Consider the following 13,840-nt stretch of genomic DNA (forward strand, 5'->3'; position numbering starts at 1 on the left):
AAACGCAATCCAAAGGCGAAGAGAAATGGAGAGAGGGGGCTTGAGAGGCGACAAGTGGCCTGGGACCAACAGGAGAGTTGGGGGAAGGGCCGGGACCGGGCAGCAAAGTCCGGGGTCCGATGCGGCGTGGGCCCACGTGGAGCCGGCGCTGAATCACTGCTAAGCCGTCTTTACCCCCCTCATCTCCCCCGGCCCGGTGCCCGCAGTCCCCGCCTCCTCGGCCGCCGCCTCCACGGGGCGGGGCCCTGGCCCGGGACCAGCCGCCGCGGCTATAAATGGGCTGCGGCGAGACCAGCAGAACGCTGTGACAGCCACACGCCCCGAGGCCTCCAAGATGAGCTACACGTTGGACTCGCTGGGCAACCCGTCCGCCTACCGGCGGGTCACCGACACCCGCTCGAGCTTCAGCCGCGTCAGTGGCTCCCCGTCCAGCGGCTTCCGCTCGCAGTCGTGGTCCCGCGGCTCGCCCAGCACCGTGTCCTCCTCCTACAAGCGCAGCGCGCTTGGCCCGCGCCTCACCTACAGCTCGGCCATGCTCAGCTCTGCCGAGAGCAGCCTCGATTTCAGCCAGTCCTCGTCGCTGCTCAACGGGGGCTCCGGGGCGGGCGGCGACTACAAGCTGTCCCGCTCCAACGAGAAGGAGCAGCTGCAGGGGCTGAACGACCGCTTCGCGGGATACATCGAGAAGGTGCACTACCTGGAACAGCAGAACAAGGAGATCGAGGCGGAGATCCAGGCGCTGCGGCAGAAGCAGGCCTCGCACGCCCAGCTGGGCGACGCGTACGACCAGGAGATCCGCGAGCTGCGCGCCACCCTCGAGCTGGTGAATCACGAGAAGGCTCAGGTGCAGCTGGACTCGGATCACCTGGAGGAAGACATCCACCGGCTCAAGGAGCGCTTCGAGGAGGAGGCACGGCTGCGCGACGACACCGAGGCGGCCATCCGCGCGCTGCGCAAAGACATCGAGGAGGCGTCGCTGGTCAAGGTGGAGCTGGACAAGAAGGTGCAGTCGCTGCAGGATGAGGTGGCCTTCCTGCGGAGCAATCACGAGGAGGAGGTGGCTGACCTGTTGGCCCAGATCCAGGCGTCGCACATCACGGTGGAGCGCAAAGACTACCTGAAGACAGACATCTCGTCGGCGCTGAAGGAGATCCGCTCCCAGCTCGAATGCCACTCCGACCAGAACATGCACCAGGCGGAAGAGTGGTTTAAGTGCCGCTACGCCAAGCTCACGGAGGCGGCCGAGCAAAACAAGGAGGCCATCCGCTCCGCCAAGGAAGAGATAGCCGAGTACCGGCGCCAGCTGCAGTCCAAGAGCATCGAGCTCGAGTCAGTGCGCGGCACCAAGGAGTCCCTGGAGCGGCAACTCAGCGACATCGAGGAGCGCCATAACCACGACCTCAGCAGCTACCAGGTAGGAACCGCGACTGCGCGGCCAGCCTGCGCCAGCGCCAGCGCCGCGCGCCCCCGACACTCAGGCACGCGACCCGGCGCGCTCTCAGGCACGCGACCCGGCGCACTCTCTGCCGCGCTCCCTGGCGGCCGCTGGCCAGTGCGCGCGTGCGACGCCGAACAAGTTAGATGCGCAAAGCGTCCTCGCCCCTCCCCATCCTTCTCCACTCCTGCCCCACCCACCGTCTCCAGCTCTTAAGAGCCCTGACCTTTTACAAAACGTGCTTTTTTCCTGGGGAGGTCTAGTTTTAAAGTAGGAGGTACACGTTCGAGTAGTTAACAAAGCAGCAAGTTTAGAATAGCTTGTGCAGAAACTCATATATCCTCAACTTTTCCGGCCGTAATCAGAAGAACTCTTAAAATTGGCTTCAGCCCAAAAGGCTCAGATGAGAAGGGCCAGGTCGGCCGAGGGGTTTTCCCAAACACGTTTGTTTCCTGCTGAGACGAGTTCTAGATGCACTGGTCTCAATGCGTGGTGTGCCCAGGAAATCTCATATTGTCTAATAGATCCTGTTTATTTATTTGATAATTCCCTTGTTTTTTCTGTTTTTATTTTTGCGTTTTAAGGGGCTGGAAGCTACAGGGCTTACAGAACGGGATGGGAAGTGGGGGGAGGAGGTAGAAGTTGCTGTTGGAAGGATGAGTCTCTGGCTGTGTCTATTTCAGGACACCATCCAGCAGTTGGAAAATGAGCTCCGGGGCACAAAGTGGGAAATGGCTCGTCATTTGCGAGAATACCAGGACCTCCTCAATGTCAAGATGGCTCTGGATATTGAGATCGCTGCGTACAGGTACCGTGCTCACTACGGACCAGGCGGACCCGGCAGAAACACTTACCGCACTGCGGAGGCTGTTTTGGCAGGAACCCCATCACTTAAGTTAAAGCAAGCAGGTGGCAGGGATCTTAAATCAGTCCGGGGCTTTCTTTCTTAATTAAATATATATATATATTCTAAAGAATTGTAAATGTGGTTTTACCACTCTACACAGTTTTAAAAGAGTAAACATTAGTTAAAATAAGTATTTAAAATAAAATGTTTTGAGGGATAGCGCTGATTGATTTCAGTGCTTATGCTTAAACTTTTTTATTTTAGTGAAAAATGTTTTTCAACTGTTTGAAACAAAAACGGAATTTTAGTTTTTAATATTTCATTTAGTGGTTTCAGCTTTTCGACTTCATAATGTCAAGGACAAATTCCAGGACATTCAATTTCTGTTTCTCTGTTACAGCTTACTATTGCCATCATCTGGCTGAGAACAGCTATAGATTGATAGGATGGATATATACACATATATTAGATATATTAGATAGAATAGAGAGAAAATATGTATATTCTATTTTATTTAGATTTATATCTGCAGACCTAGATAAACAGCCAGAGAGAGAAAAGAAAAAAAGATTATAAGTCTGCTAACTGATGCCACCTTACTGTTGACTAAGTTCATAGGAGAAAATCCTTGACTAAACACTTTCTCTACTACCAAAAAGTCATCATCATTACATTACAGGAATAAACTGCATTCACAGCTATCTCTCTTTTCAGGAAAGCCGAATAATTATATATTAAATAGACACTTTATGATTAAAATTGCAGACCAATTTATAACTTGATATATCCCAAATTCTGATATACGCTAAACGGTTTTCTAGATTTGCTGAACATTATATTTGCTAAAAGAAATTTAGTGTACATCCTGAAAGTCCAAATGCTTAAGAAGGTCATTAATGTTTTTTTGGCCATGAGGGAGCCTTTCAGCATATTCATGGTGCAGCAAATAGACAGCCGCAGAGCTGAGATTTGGTGGCTGGGTGTGTTAGTGGACTATTGGGTGTGGTCAGTTACTGCAGCAGGTGATTAGCTGGTGGTCCATGCGAATCTCTGGATATGACACAGTAGACCAGTGAAATGATAGCAGGTATCACACTGGCTTGACAGAATCTTTTATTTATGTGGTTCTATTTGTTGAAAGGTACCTGCTGCAATTACCCATAACGTAATGAAACTCAGAAGGCCACTGAGATTTTAATTATGTCGTGTCTTTTTTGATCCGATCCTTAGAAAACTGCTGGAGGGTGAAGAGACCAGATTTAGCACATTTGCAGGAAGCATCACTGGGCCACTGTATACACACCGACAGCCCTCAGTCACAATATCTAGTAAGATTCAGAAAACCAAGGTAGAGGCTCCTAAGCTAAAGGTCCAACACAAATTTGTCGAGGAGATCATAGAGGAAACCAAAGTGGAAGATGAGAAATCAGAAATGGAAGATGCCCTGACAGCCATTGCAGAGGAACTGGCAGTGTCCGTGAAAGAAGAGAAGGAAGAAGAGGCAGAAGGAAAGGAAGAGGAACCAGCTGAAGAGGAAGTCGTAGCTACCAAAAAATCTCCAGTGAAAGCAGCTGCGCCTGAACTTAAAGAGGAAGAAGAAGGAGAAAAGGAGGAAGAAGAAGGCCAAGAGGAAGAAGAGGAGGAAGAGGAGGGTGCCAAATCAGACCAAGCCGAAGAAGGAGGATCTGAGAAGGAAGGTTCTAGTGAAAAAGAGGAAGGTGAACAGGAAGAGGAAGGGGAAACAGAGGCCGAAGGTGAAGAAGAGGAAGCTGAAGCTAAGGATGAAAAGAAAACTGAAGAAAAGCGGGAAGAGGTGGCTCCCAAGGAGGAGCCGGTGGCAGAAGCCAAGGTGGAAAAGCCGGAGAAAGCCAAGTCTCCCCTGCCAAAATCACCAGTGGAAGAGGTAAAACCAAAAGCAGAAGCTGGAGCTGAGAAAGCCGAGCAGAAAAAGGAAGAAGAGAAAGTGAAGGAAGAAAAGAAAGAAGAAGTAAAGGAATCTCCCAAGGAAGAGAAGGTGGAGAAAAAGGAGGAGAAGCCAAAAGACGAGCCCGAGAAGAAGAAGGCGGAGTCCCCGGTAAAGGAGGAAGTGGCGGAGGAGGTGAGCACCATCACCAAATCGGTAAAGGTGAGCTTGGAGAAGGATGCCAAAGAGGAGAAGCCACAGCCTCAGGAGAAGGAGAAGGAGAAGGCCGAAGAGGAGGGGGGAAGTGAGGAGGAAGGAGGTGATCAGGGTTCCAAGGAATCCAGGAAGGAAGACATAGCGGTAAATGGGGAGGTGGAAGGAAAGGAGGAAGAACAGGAAACTAAGGAGAAAGGCAGTGGGGGAGAAGACGAGAAAGGGGTTGTCACCAATGGGCTAGACCTGAGCCCAGCAGATGAAAAGAAGGGGGGAGACAGAAGTGAGGAAAAAGTGGTGGTGACCAAAAAGATAGAAAAAATCACTAGTGAGGGGGGCGATGGTGCTACCAAATACATCACTAAATCTGTAACCGTCACTCAAAAGGTCGAAGAGCATGAAGAGACCTTTGAGGAGAAGCTAGTGTCTACCAAAAAGGTAGAGAAGGTCACTTCACACGCCATAGTAAAGGAAGTCACCCAGAGTGACTAATATTTGAGTCCATTGCAAAAGGTTAAGCCATATGACAATTTTAATATGCATGTGATTGACAGCTTCAAAACAGAACGGGTTCTCCCATGGGGGCTCCAGACATTGTATTTTACTTTGTGCAATATGAGGGAACTGCATGCAAGCTCAGGGTGCTCCCTCCTCAGTCTTTGGGTGATTCAAATGCATGATATTGTATGTACCTGGGGAATTGGCCAATTTCCTAAGCTGTTGGAAGGGGGGTACTCGGTGGGGGGGGCGATGTCTTGAGATGTATTATGCAAAGAACCAACTGAGCCAAAAATAATAAATGAAATACAGAACTCTCTTAGCCTTAAGAAAGCTATATATGAATAATTATGTTTACCTCACTGGTGCATTTAAAAAGGACTTTTGTTCATGGGAGAACCTCGTTGACATGCACAGTTTGCAACCTTTCGTTGATTGATGTTAAATGTCACAGCAGTACTTGCTCAATAAAGGTCATATTGGAAACATAGTCGATTGCATGGTGTCATGTCATTTCAAAGTGAAATCTCCACTACCTGACTCTTTCTTTTCCTACAGTAGATTATTTGGTGTGGGGGCAGTTATAAGTGACCTGCATTTCTTATCATTATTTCCCTGAGGGGGATCACTGAGAAAACATAATTGCCAAAAACATCTTCAGGTGTCATAATCTTTATTTAGCCCAATATCCACCTCAACATTTTAAATGTATATTTTTGAAATAAAAATTCAAGCATCAGATAAAAAAGCAAGATTCGTGGGATAAAACTCTTCAATTTCCGGGTGCCTGGGTGGCTCAGATGGTTAAACATCTGCCTTCGGCTCAGGTCATGATCCCAGGGTCCTGGGATCGAGTCCCGCATCGGGCTCCCTGCTCAGCGGGGAGCCTGCCTCTCTCTCTCTCTCTCTTATGAATAAATAAATAAAATCTTTAAAAAAAAAAAAGTCTTCAATTTCCAAATGTTTTGACCCCAAACCAAAACTCAGAACCTGAAAGTGAGAGGGACAACTCTGGAGTCATAACGTGTTTCTTGGAGTTGAGACGCAAAGGAAATCACGGCATTTATAACAATGTGTCCAGAAAAAGCAGGACTGAAATCATTAACAGTCCTAACAAGAAATATCAAACACAAACATACACACACACACACACACACACACACACACTCCTTTTCTGCAGCACTGATTCTTGATTTGGTTGACAGAGATTTATACTTTTGGTGTTTTATTAATTGGGGAAAAATAATGTCAAAAATAAAATACTTCACTCAGAAAAAGAAAAATGGTTTTCTCTCATATAGGCAAAGAAGTGTTTTTAGATTTGGAAAAAAAAAAAAAAAGGCCTGATCTTGCACAAGGAAATAATACCACTCCCTTTTCAATATGTATCTGTTCTAGACCTTTAGGACCATTACTAACTTATTAATTAATACATTGTTTGTTTCAAGTCCATATTTTTCTTATTAATCAGATCATCCCAATAATATAATCCTCGATGCTCTTTTTAATGGCTTTTCAAGATACCCCAATTTTAATTCCTAAGTGCACCCAGGAAGCTCATTGCTAATTATCAATATTTGCAATGATGTTTCCCAATCATTAGCCATTTGTCAATCATCACAATTTTTGCTGTATCTCCGTATCATTTGCATGGTGTATTTACATTTTCCTTTAAAAACTCATGTTTAATGTTAAAACACTAATTTTTCTGAAGTAATAATATCCATGCCATCCACGGTAAAAGAATTTTTAAATATAATCAGCAAAAACTTACGCTAGCTACATAGAATTGAAAAGTTAAAAAGAGCATTTTGGAAAAATTCAGGACAACTCCTAGGTTGGAAGGATGAGCAGAAGAGGTGGGTGTTGGGAAGACCAGCTAAGACAGCCCTGGGACTGGAGGTAGTAGGAATCATCATGTAGTCACAGGGCTGACTAAACTCAAAACTTGTATCACTCCATTGGAATGTTAGAAACACAGCATACATTTGTCCCATGCCTTGGCCAGCAACACAAGAAGCATCTTGATTAATAGTCCCACCAAGACTGGCACCCATGATGCAGCAGCATTTCCCCAGGGAAGAGTCTCTGAGCTCTTATGAAGTGGGAATAGAGGGGCACCTGGGTGGCTCAGTCCGTTGAGCAGGGTCCTGGGATCCAGCCCTACATCAGGCTCCCTGCTCAGCAGAGAGTCTGCTTCTCCCTCTCCCTCTGCCCCTCTCCCCTGCTCGTGCTCACTCTCTCCTCTCTCTCTCTCTCAAATAAGTTAATAAAATCTTTTTTAAAAAAATTAAGTGGAGGAGCATCTGGGTGGCTCAGTCGTTAAGCATGTGCCTTCCGCTCAGGTCATGATCCCAGTGTCCTGGGATTGAGCCCCACATCGGGCTCCCTGCTCCGCCGGAGGCCTGCTTCTCCCTCTCCCACTGCCCCTGCTTGTGTTCCTGCTCTCGCTATCTCTCTTTCCGTCAAATAAATAAAATCTTTTTTAAAAATGAAGTGGGAATAGACTGGATCTATATGATGTGTTGTTGAAATTTTAAAATACCTACTAAATAGGGTGCCTGGGTGGCTCAGTCAGTTAAGCATCTACCTTCTGCTCCGGTCATGATCTCGGGCTTCTGAGATCAAGTCCATGTCAAGCTCCCTGCTGCTTCTCCCCCTGCCTCTTCCCCCCCCCCCCTGCCCTCTCTCTCCCTCTCTTTCTCCAATAAATAAAATCTCTTTAAAAAATAAATAAATATGGGTGCCTAGGTGCCTCCGTCGGTTGGGATCCCCGGGTCCTGGGATCAAGTCCCTCATCGGGCTCCCTGCTCATCCGGAAGCCTGCTTTTTCCTCTGCCTCTACCCCTCCCCCCTGCTCCGCGTGCAGGCTCGTGCCAGCGCGCACGCGCGCGCACGCATGTGTGTGCGCTCACTCTCTCATGCTTTCTCTCAAATAAATAAAAAAAAATCTTTAAAATAAAAGGCTAGAAAGAAAGAAGAAAAGAAAGAAGAAAGAAAGAAAGAAGAAAGAAAAAGAGAAAGCGAGAAAGAAGGAAAGAAAGGAAGAAAGGGAGAAAGAAAAGACTAAATATATAGCCATTAGTATAAAAATATTTGTCTATACCTAAAATCATTTCATTACCAACACTGGCCCCTGAGGCATAGCTTAGAAACCCCTTTTTGTAGCATGTACTGTTTTCAGATGACAGGACCAATCAGAAGCCCTCCCCAAGGCCAGCTCTAGAGGCTTGTCCCTTCAAATCCAACTTTGTTTTCAGCCCTCCCATTTTCTTTCCTGAGAATAAAAGAATTTTAATAATACTTCCACATATTCCAGAGCACTGTTCTGTCCTCTTTAAAAATAATAGAATATATCATGGGACGCCTGGGTGGCTCAGTCGTTAAGTGTCTGCCTTTGGCTCAGGTCATGATCCCAGGGTCCTGGGATCGAGCCCAGCGTCAGGCTCCTTGCTCAGCGGGAGCCTGCTTCTCCCTCTGCCTACCTCTCTCTCTCTCTCTGACAAATAAATAAATAAAATCTTTAAATAATAATAATAATAGAATATATCTTTGATAAGCCATGCCAACATGTCTAAAGGTATCAGATTGCTTGGTTGTATCATTAATTCAACAAACATTTATCATGAGCTAGGGCCTGGGAATACAATGATCTTCTCTCCTGGAATTCACTAATTCTATTGGCAATGCCAATTATTATACTACTATTTAAAGAAAAAGCAATGTGAAATTATGTTTTCAAATATGTTCAGTGACAGGGAGAGACTACATTTAAAACCCAGCAAAAACCTCCAAGTATTTATGAAGTTAGAATGCTTTTTCCCTATCATCAGTCCAAGGCTACAATGACATTAAGCCATTGATAAATAGAATTTCTTCTTTTCAGTAGATTGCCTTAGAGATACTTCTTCATTTTAAATGTTGTAAGAAGTACCAAAGCTAATTAGTTCTCAATTTTCAAATCGGAAATTGAGGCACAGAAAAAAAAAATGTTAACTTTCTCTGGGTCACACAGCTAGTATGTAATAGAGCTGGGATTTAATCCAGATACTCTGGCTCCAGAGCATCTATGCTTAACCCCTTGCAGTACACTGCCCCTCAAATCCATCCACTGTGGCCATCTCAATTTATAAGGTGATTCTGGGGTGGTCTCTTCTTTCTCTTCAGATTGAAAGAAAGAAAACAGATCTATGCCATGAGTCCTTCATTTAATATGCCTACAGATCTCTTTACATTAAGAAAAAAAAGATGTGATATCACTTCTTTGTGTCACTGTTTGCATCATGAGAAGAATAAAACCTCCAGACACAAATTAAGCGGTGATTCCTTCTACCACAACAGCTTGCAGTGTACAAAAATGTGGCAAACATTTTTCTTATGACAACTTTAATGTTCAATGGAAAAGGAAAGTGTTATTTCTAGCACACTGTCTTCTATTGCCAGTCAGTGCAGAGACAGTATTAAAACATTGGGATATTCATTCCCAAAACAAATAGGTTGGTTGTTCCAGTTTGGAGCAAGTTACTTTTTCCTGTTGGTTTATGTAATTTTCCCAAAGGAAAACAGGAGCTATTTTTCAGTGAATTATTTTATTGGCTTTGCCCAAAATTTGTCCACTTCCAGAGCTCCTCTAGCCTTAGAAGAATAAAGAAAGCTTTGGCAAAAACGATGGATTGGAGTTCACGTCCCAGGTCTGTAGGTAGTTAAATTGTGTGTCTTGAGTCCATTGTATTTTATCCCTCTAAGCTTCTGCTATAGACTGGATGTTTGTGTCCTGCAGATTTGTACATTAAGTCCTAACATCCAATATGATGGTATTGGAGGTGGGCATTTTGGGAGGTGCTTATGTTCTGAGGATGGGGTCCTCATGAATGGGATTAGTGTCCTGATAAGAGAAAACTCAAGGAGCTCCCTTCTCCCCCCACCACGTGAGGACATTGAGAAGAGAGTCATCTTCCAACCAAGAAGCAGGTTCTCACCAGACACTGAATCATGATACCTTGATCTTGGACTTCCCAGCCTCCAGAACTGTGAAAAATAAATTTCTGATGTTCATAAGCCACCTGGTCTAGCATTTTGTTATAGCAGCCAGAACAGACTAAGGAAGCTTCCACTTATTTATCTGTAAAATAGGGGCACTAACATACTCTTCAAAGAGCTGCTGAGGTAATTAAATCAGATGATACCTGTGGAAGTATTTTGCACTGTAAAAGATACATAGTAGCTGATCAAAATCATTGCTGAATATATTGAATTTTAAGTTGGATCAAAGCTATAAGTACAGAATTTATGTAATGTCATCATAAGAAATTGGAACATTAATTTCCTTATATATGACTTCAATGCAGATTGCAATTACAAGTTTATCAGAATAAGCATACAATATAAACATATATGTATGCATAAGCACATATATTTCTTCATCAGTGTACAATGATACACTGTAATATATACATTATGCATATAGAAAAAAATAAGTGGAAAATAATAGCATTTTTCACTACAATAAACCTTTCACTACAATAAACCATAGAAGCTGCTTAGATACCAAATAATCCACCTACATAATCATGGGGTTTAAAAGTTTCTTGATGCAAATTATTTAAAACAATATTGAGAATTAGAGAAATAATTTTGGGCTAAGCCTATGAAGACAACTTTAAACCCCCAAATCCATATTGATTGTGCTCCACATCATAATGTGAGGCTCTCAGAGTTCTCTTCTACTTCTTATTTGAGGTATTTTGAAAAATGATTACATTATATCTTTAATAGGTTATTAGTTTTAGGTAATACTCCTTAAGTCTAATTAGCATTCTTAATTTAGAAGAAACCATAGGTGAAAAAAATTAGCAGTTGTCTAGATCAAAAGCCTTTCTTTATAATATTTAAGGGGAGGGTAATCATTCCAAAGACCTAAATAGGATGTTAGACCACTTATGTAGGCCCACCCCCATGCCTCTGGTCTTGCTTTGGAAGTATGGGGAGATGGGAGAGGAAGAGGGTTAAGAGAAAGGAATCAAGGGCCCAAGAACTTGAGTGACAATATTGTTTTCAGAAGACAGACACAGGAGATTCCCAATTCTGAATCAAAATCATAGGATCACAAGTTGGAGGCCAACTGCAAATATCATAGGCTCTATCTTGGGGTTTTCTCACATTCATAAAAGAGTAGGCCATGATGATGCCATGAAAAAGAGATGTCAATGAAATTAACCTCCTTGTCTAATTGGAGCCCAGTGCAGGGCTTGAACTCAAGACCCTGACTGAGATCAAGACCTGAGCTGAGATTGAGAGTTGGATGCTCAACCATCTAAGCCACCCATGTGCCTCTCGGTTCTCATCTCTTAAGGGAATTTTGGTGAAAAGGGTAAAATTACCTGTTCACATTTGGGCTTCTGAATACCCTTAATTTTAACAGTTTATAATCTCCTCCAGAAAACCACAGATTGGTTGAAAACACAGAGTAATATAGCACAAACACAGAGTAACATGGTAATATGCTCTTGGACTTGGGAAACCTGGAACTCACCATAAGTCACAATATCTCCACACCTCCCATTTTAACTTGAAAACCTCAAGGATAGTTTAAATCTTGAGATAATGTTTTTAAACCTTTCTCAATTTAGATGTCAAAAATTTATTCATAGCCAGAAAGAATATTTCAGCTAAAGAGAACTTGAAATAGCATGTGCTAATATTTAGAAGGATAAAAAGCTAAGTGTTATTAATTTATATCCACTTAAATATGTAATATGTGAATACCTGGAGGGGGAAAAAGGAAACTGTCTATCCTTTTTTCCAGATATCTTTATAATCCAGACTACCCAGTTTTTTCTGAACTGAATTTCGGAGTGGCCCAATTAAAATTACAAATTTAAACATAGCAGTGAATAACCATCTCTGATAAATAGTAGGTGGCTAGTAAATGGTAAATCCTCCTTGTTATTATTAGTAGTAGTAGTTTAAAAAGTATTAATTAAAGTCGTAGCATATATTAAATTATCATATTTAGAAGCGATACACATAAAAATTCAATCTATAGCAAACCTTTAAGAAGAGCTAGATACCTTTGAACTCTATTTACTATTTGTTAGTTAGAATCACAGAATCCTAAAAGTTGAATTCGCTTCTGATTTTGAACTCCCCTTTTTTGTGCCTGAAAAGTAGTTGCCTTTCCTATAATGGAGCACCTAGAGTGACAGGAAAAGTTACTTTGTCCTGAGGCATGCATCAGGCAGCTTTAACTGTTTGCAAATCCTTCTTTCCACCATTCCAATATCTGACCCCCTACACTGGTGCAAGTTCTGAGGAGTCATATCAATCTCAATTCCCTTTTTCCTAGAACGGACCTTCAGAAAGGTGAAGGCCCAGGCCCAAATCCAAATAACTCATCACAATAATAATTGTGAAGCTTATTATATGCCAGGCACGTTACATGTAATAAATCATTGAATCCTCATAAGAAATATATGTGCAAGTATTATTTTCATTGTCATTTTTTGCAGATGTTTGGGCCTAAGGATTAGAATTCAGGCCTTTCTCATATAAAGCCCATACCTTTTCCACTACATACATTTCTAGAAAAGATAGCAAATATATATTCTGTGTTTGTTCACCTCTGGAATGAATCTTTGTCCACTGGGCCTCGCCTGCCCTAAGCAGTCCCCATTGTTCTTTTTTTGTTTTTTTTTTAGTTTATGGAGGAATTAACTGACCTCCTGGAGTGTTCGTTTATAACTCATTGCTGTATAAATGGCAGAAACATCACATCCATCATCAGTTCCCCTGGGTTATCAGCTAGGTTCCATTATCCTCTGCTTGAATATGTAAATTTACTTTGTGGAATCCTCTTTACCAAATAAAGTATATTAAGGTTCTGACTGGTACATGAAACACCTCATGTCCCTATTTTTTCCATTTCTCACACTCTAAAGAAGGCAATGAGCAAACAAATGAATGTTTCTTCTATTAGTTACTCACCTATAACATAAGTATTCTGTAGGGTACAGCAACTGTACCTGCCTATCATCTTTGATCAACAATTTGTTCCTTAGAGAAAACAAGGAAAAGTATTTTGATTGGATTAAAGTGATTATTAGGTATCAAGTGAAATTATTTCTATGTATCTATCATTAAATAGGTTTGGACAGTTCTAATAAAAAGTGTTTCTTGAATGTAACCTGTTGGAAATTTGGACAAATTTTGTTATTTCACTTCCATAACCCACTCACTGCAATCTGTTACTATCATAACTTGAGATGAAATTTCCTTCGCTGGGCATTACTGTCTATCTTACTAATCACCATGTCCCTGTGAAAGAAGTTAACCGTGTCCATCTACTGGGTTCATTCCCTTAGCATATTAGAATGAGTATTATAAATAGAAACAAATCATGTGGTCATGACATTTGGAGGACTGATGCCCATCTCCATTCTTAATCAGCTGCCCATGAAATAGCCACCAATATTCCTAAAGTTTTCACTTTCTCATTGTCAATTAGCAAACTGCTCTGCTTCATGTCCTTTGTGAAGGATATGCTTATAGTTCTCAGGAAGAGACATGGATCTCAATATTCTCATTAAAAGATGCAAAATGCAAGGTCTGGGGGGAAAAAGTGAAAGAGGCCTTTCAAAGTATTTACCTCCTCCTCAAACTGGGTAAAAAGAAGTGAACTCTTACTGGAGAAAGGAGAAAGACTTGTCAAAGGATGAGAAAATTAATAACATTAGAGACTTATACCTTGCCCATATTAACCTTCTATAATTCCATGTGTTATCAGAAAAGAGAAAACTATATAATTAACTGCCATGCTAACACTCGATTCAGTTCCACGCTTGGCATTTCATCATATGATACATTTCATGATGTTGGCAAGGAATATCAATTTCCACATTGCACAGACACAATACCCCTGCCCCCCTTGCTGCAGCATTGGAGCAAG

General features: G+C 42.8%; 1 protein-coding gene across 1 annotated transcript; it reads left to right on the top strand.

The window, feature by feature from the left end:
* The first annotated feature begins 334 nt into the window (after positions 1-334).
* On the top strand, positions 335-5,386 carry NEFM (neurofilament medium chain). Its single transcript, XM_021698912.1, has 3 exons — positions 335-1,414; positions 2,119-2,243; positions 3,513-5,386. The coding sequence occupies exons 1-3, from the start codon at positions 335-337 to the stop codon at positions 4,888-4,890; spliced, it is 2,583 nt and encodes an 860-aa protein (XP_021554587.1). The 3' UTR covers positions 4,891-5,386.
* The last annotated feature ends 8,454 nt before the right edge of the window (positions 5,387-13,840 follow it).

This window comes from Neomonachus schauinslandi, chromosome 2, assembly GCF_002201575.2.
Source record: "Neomonachus schauinslandi chromosome 2, ASM220157v2, whole genome shotgun sequence".
Lineage (NCBI taxonomy): Eukaryota > Metazoa > Chordata > Mammalia > Carnivora > Phocidae > Neomonachus > Neomonachus schauinslandi.

What these genes read in the sequence shown, in the direction of transcription:
- NEFM (XM_021698912.1), top strand. Translation starts at nt 335, where the DNA reads ATGAGCTACACGTTGGACTCGCTGGGCAACCCGTCCGCCTACCGGCGG. An exon ending in ACGACCTCAGCAGCTACCAG is followed by an intron (nt 1,415 to 2,118) that starts GTAGGAACCGCG and finishes TGTCTATTTCAG; the next exon opens with GACACCATCCAGCAGTTGGA. An exon ending in ATTGAGATCGCTGCGTACAG is followed by an intron (nt 2,244 to 3,512) that starts GTACCGTGCTCA and finishes TCCGATCCTTAG; the next exon opens with AAAACTGCTGGAGGGTGAAG.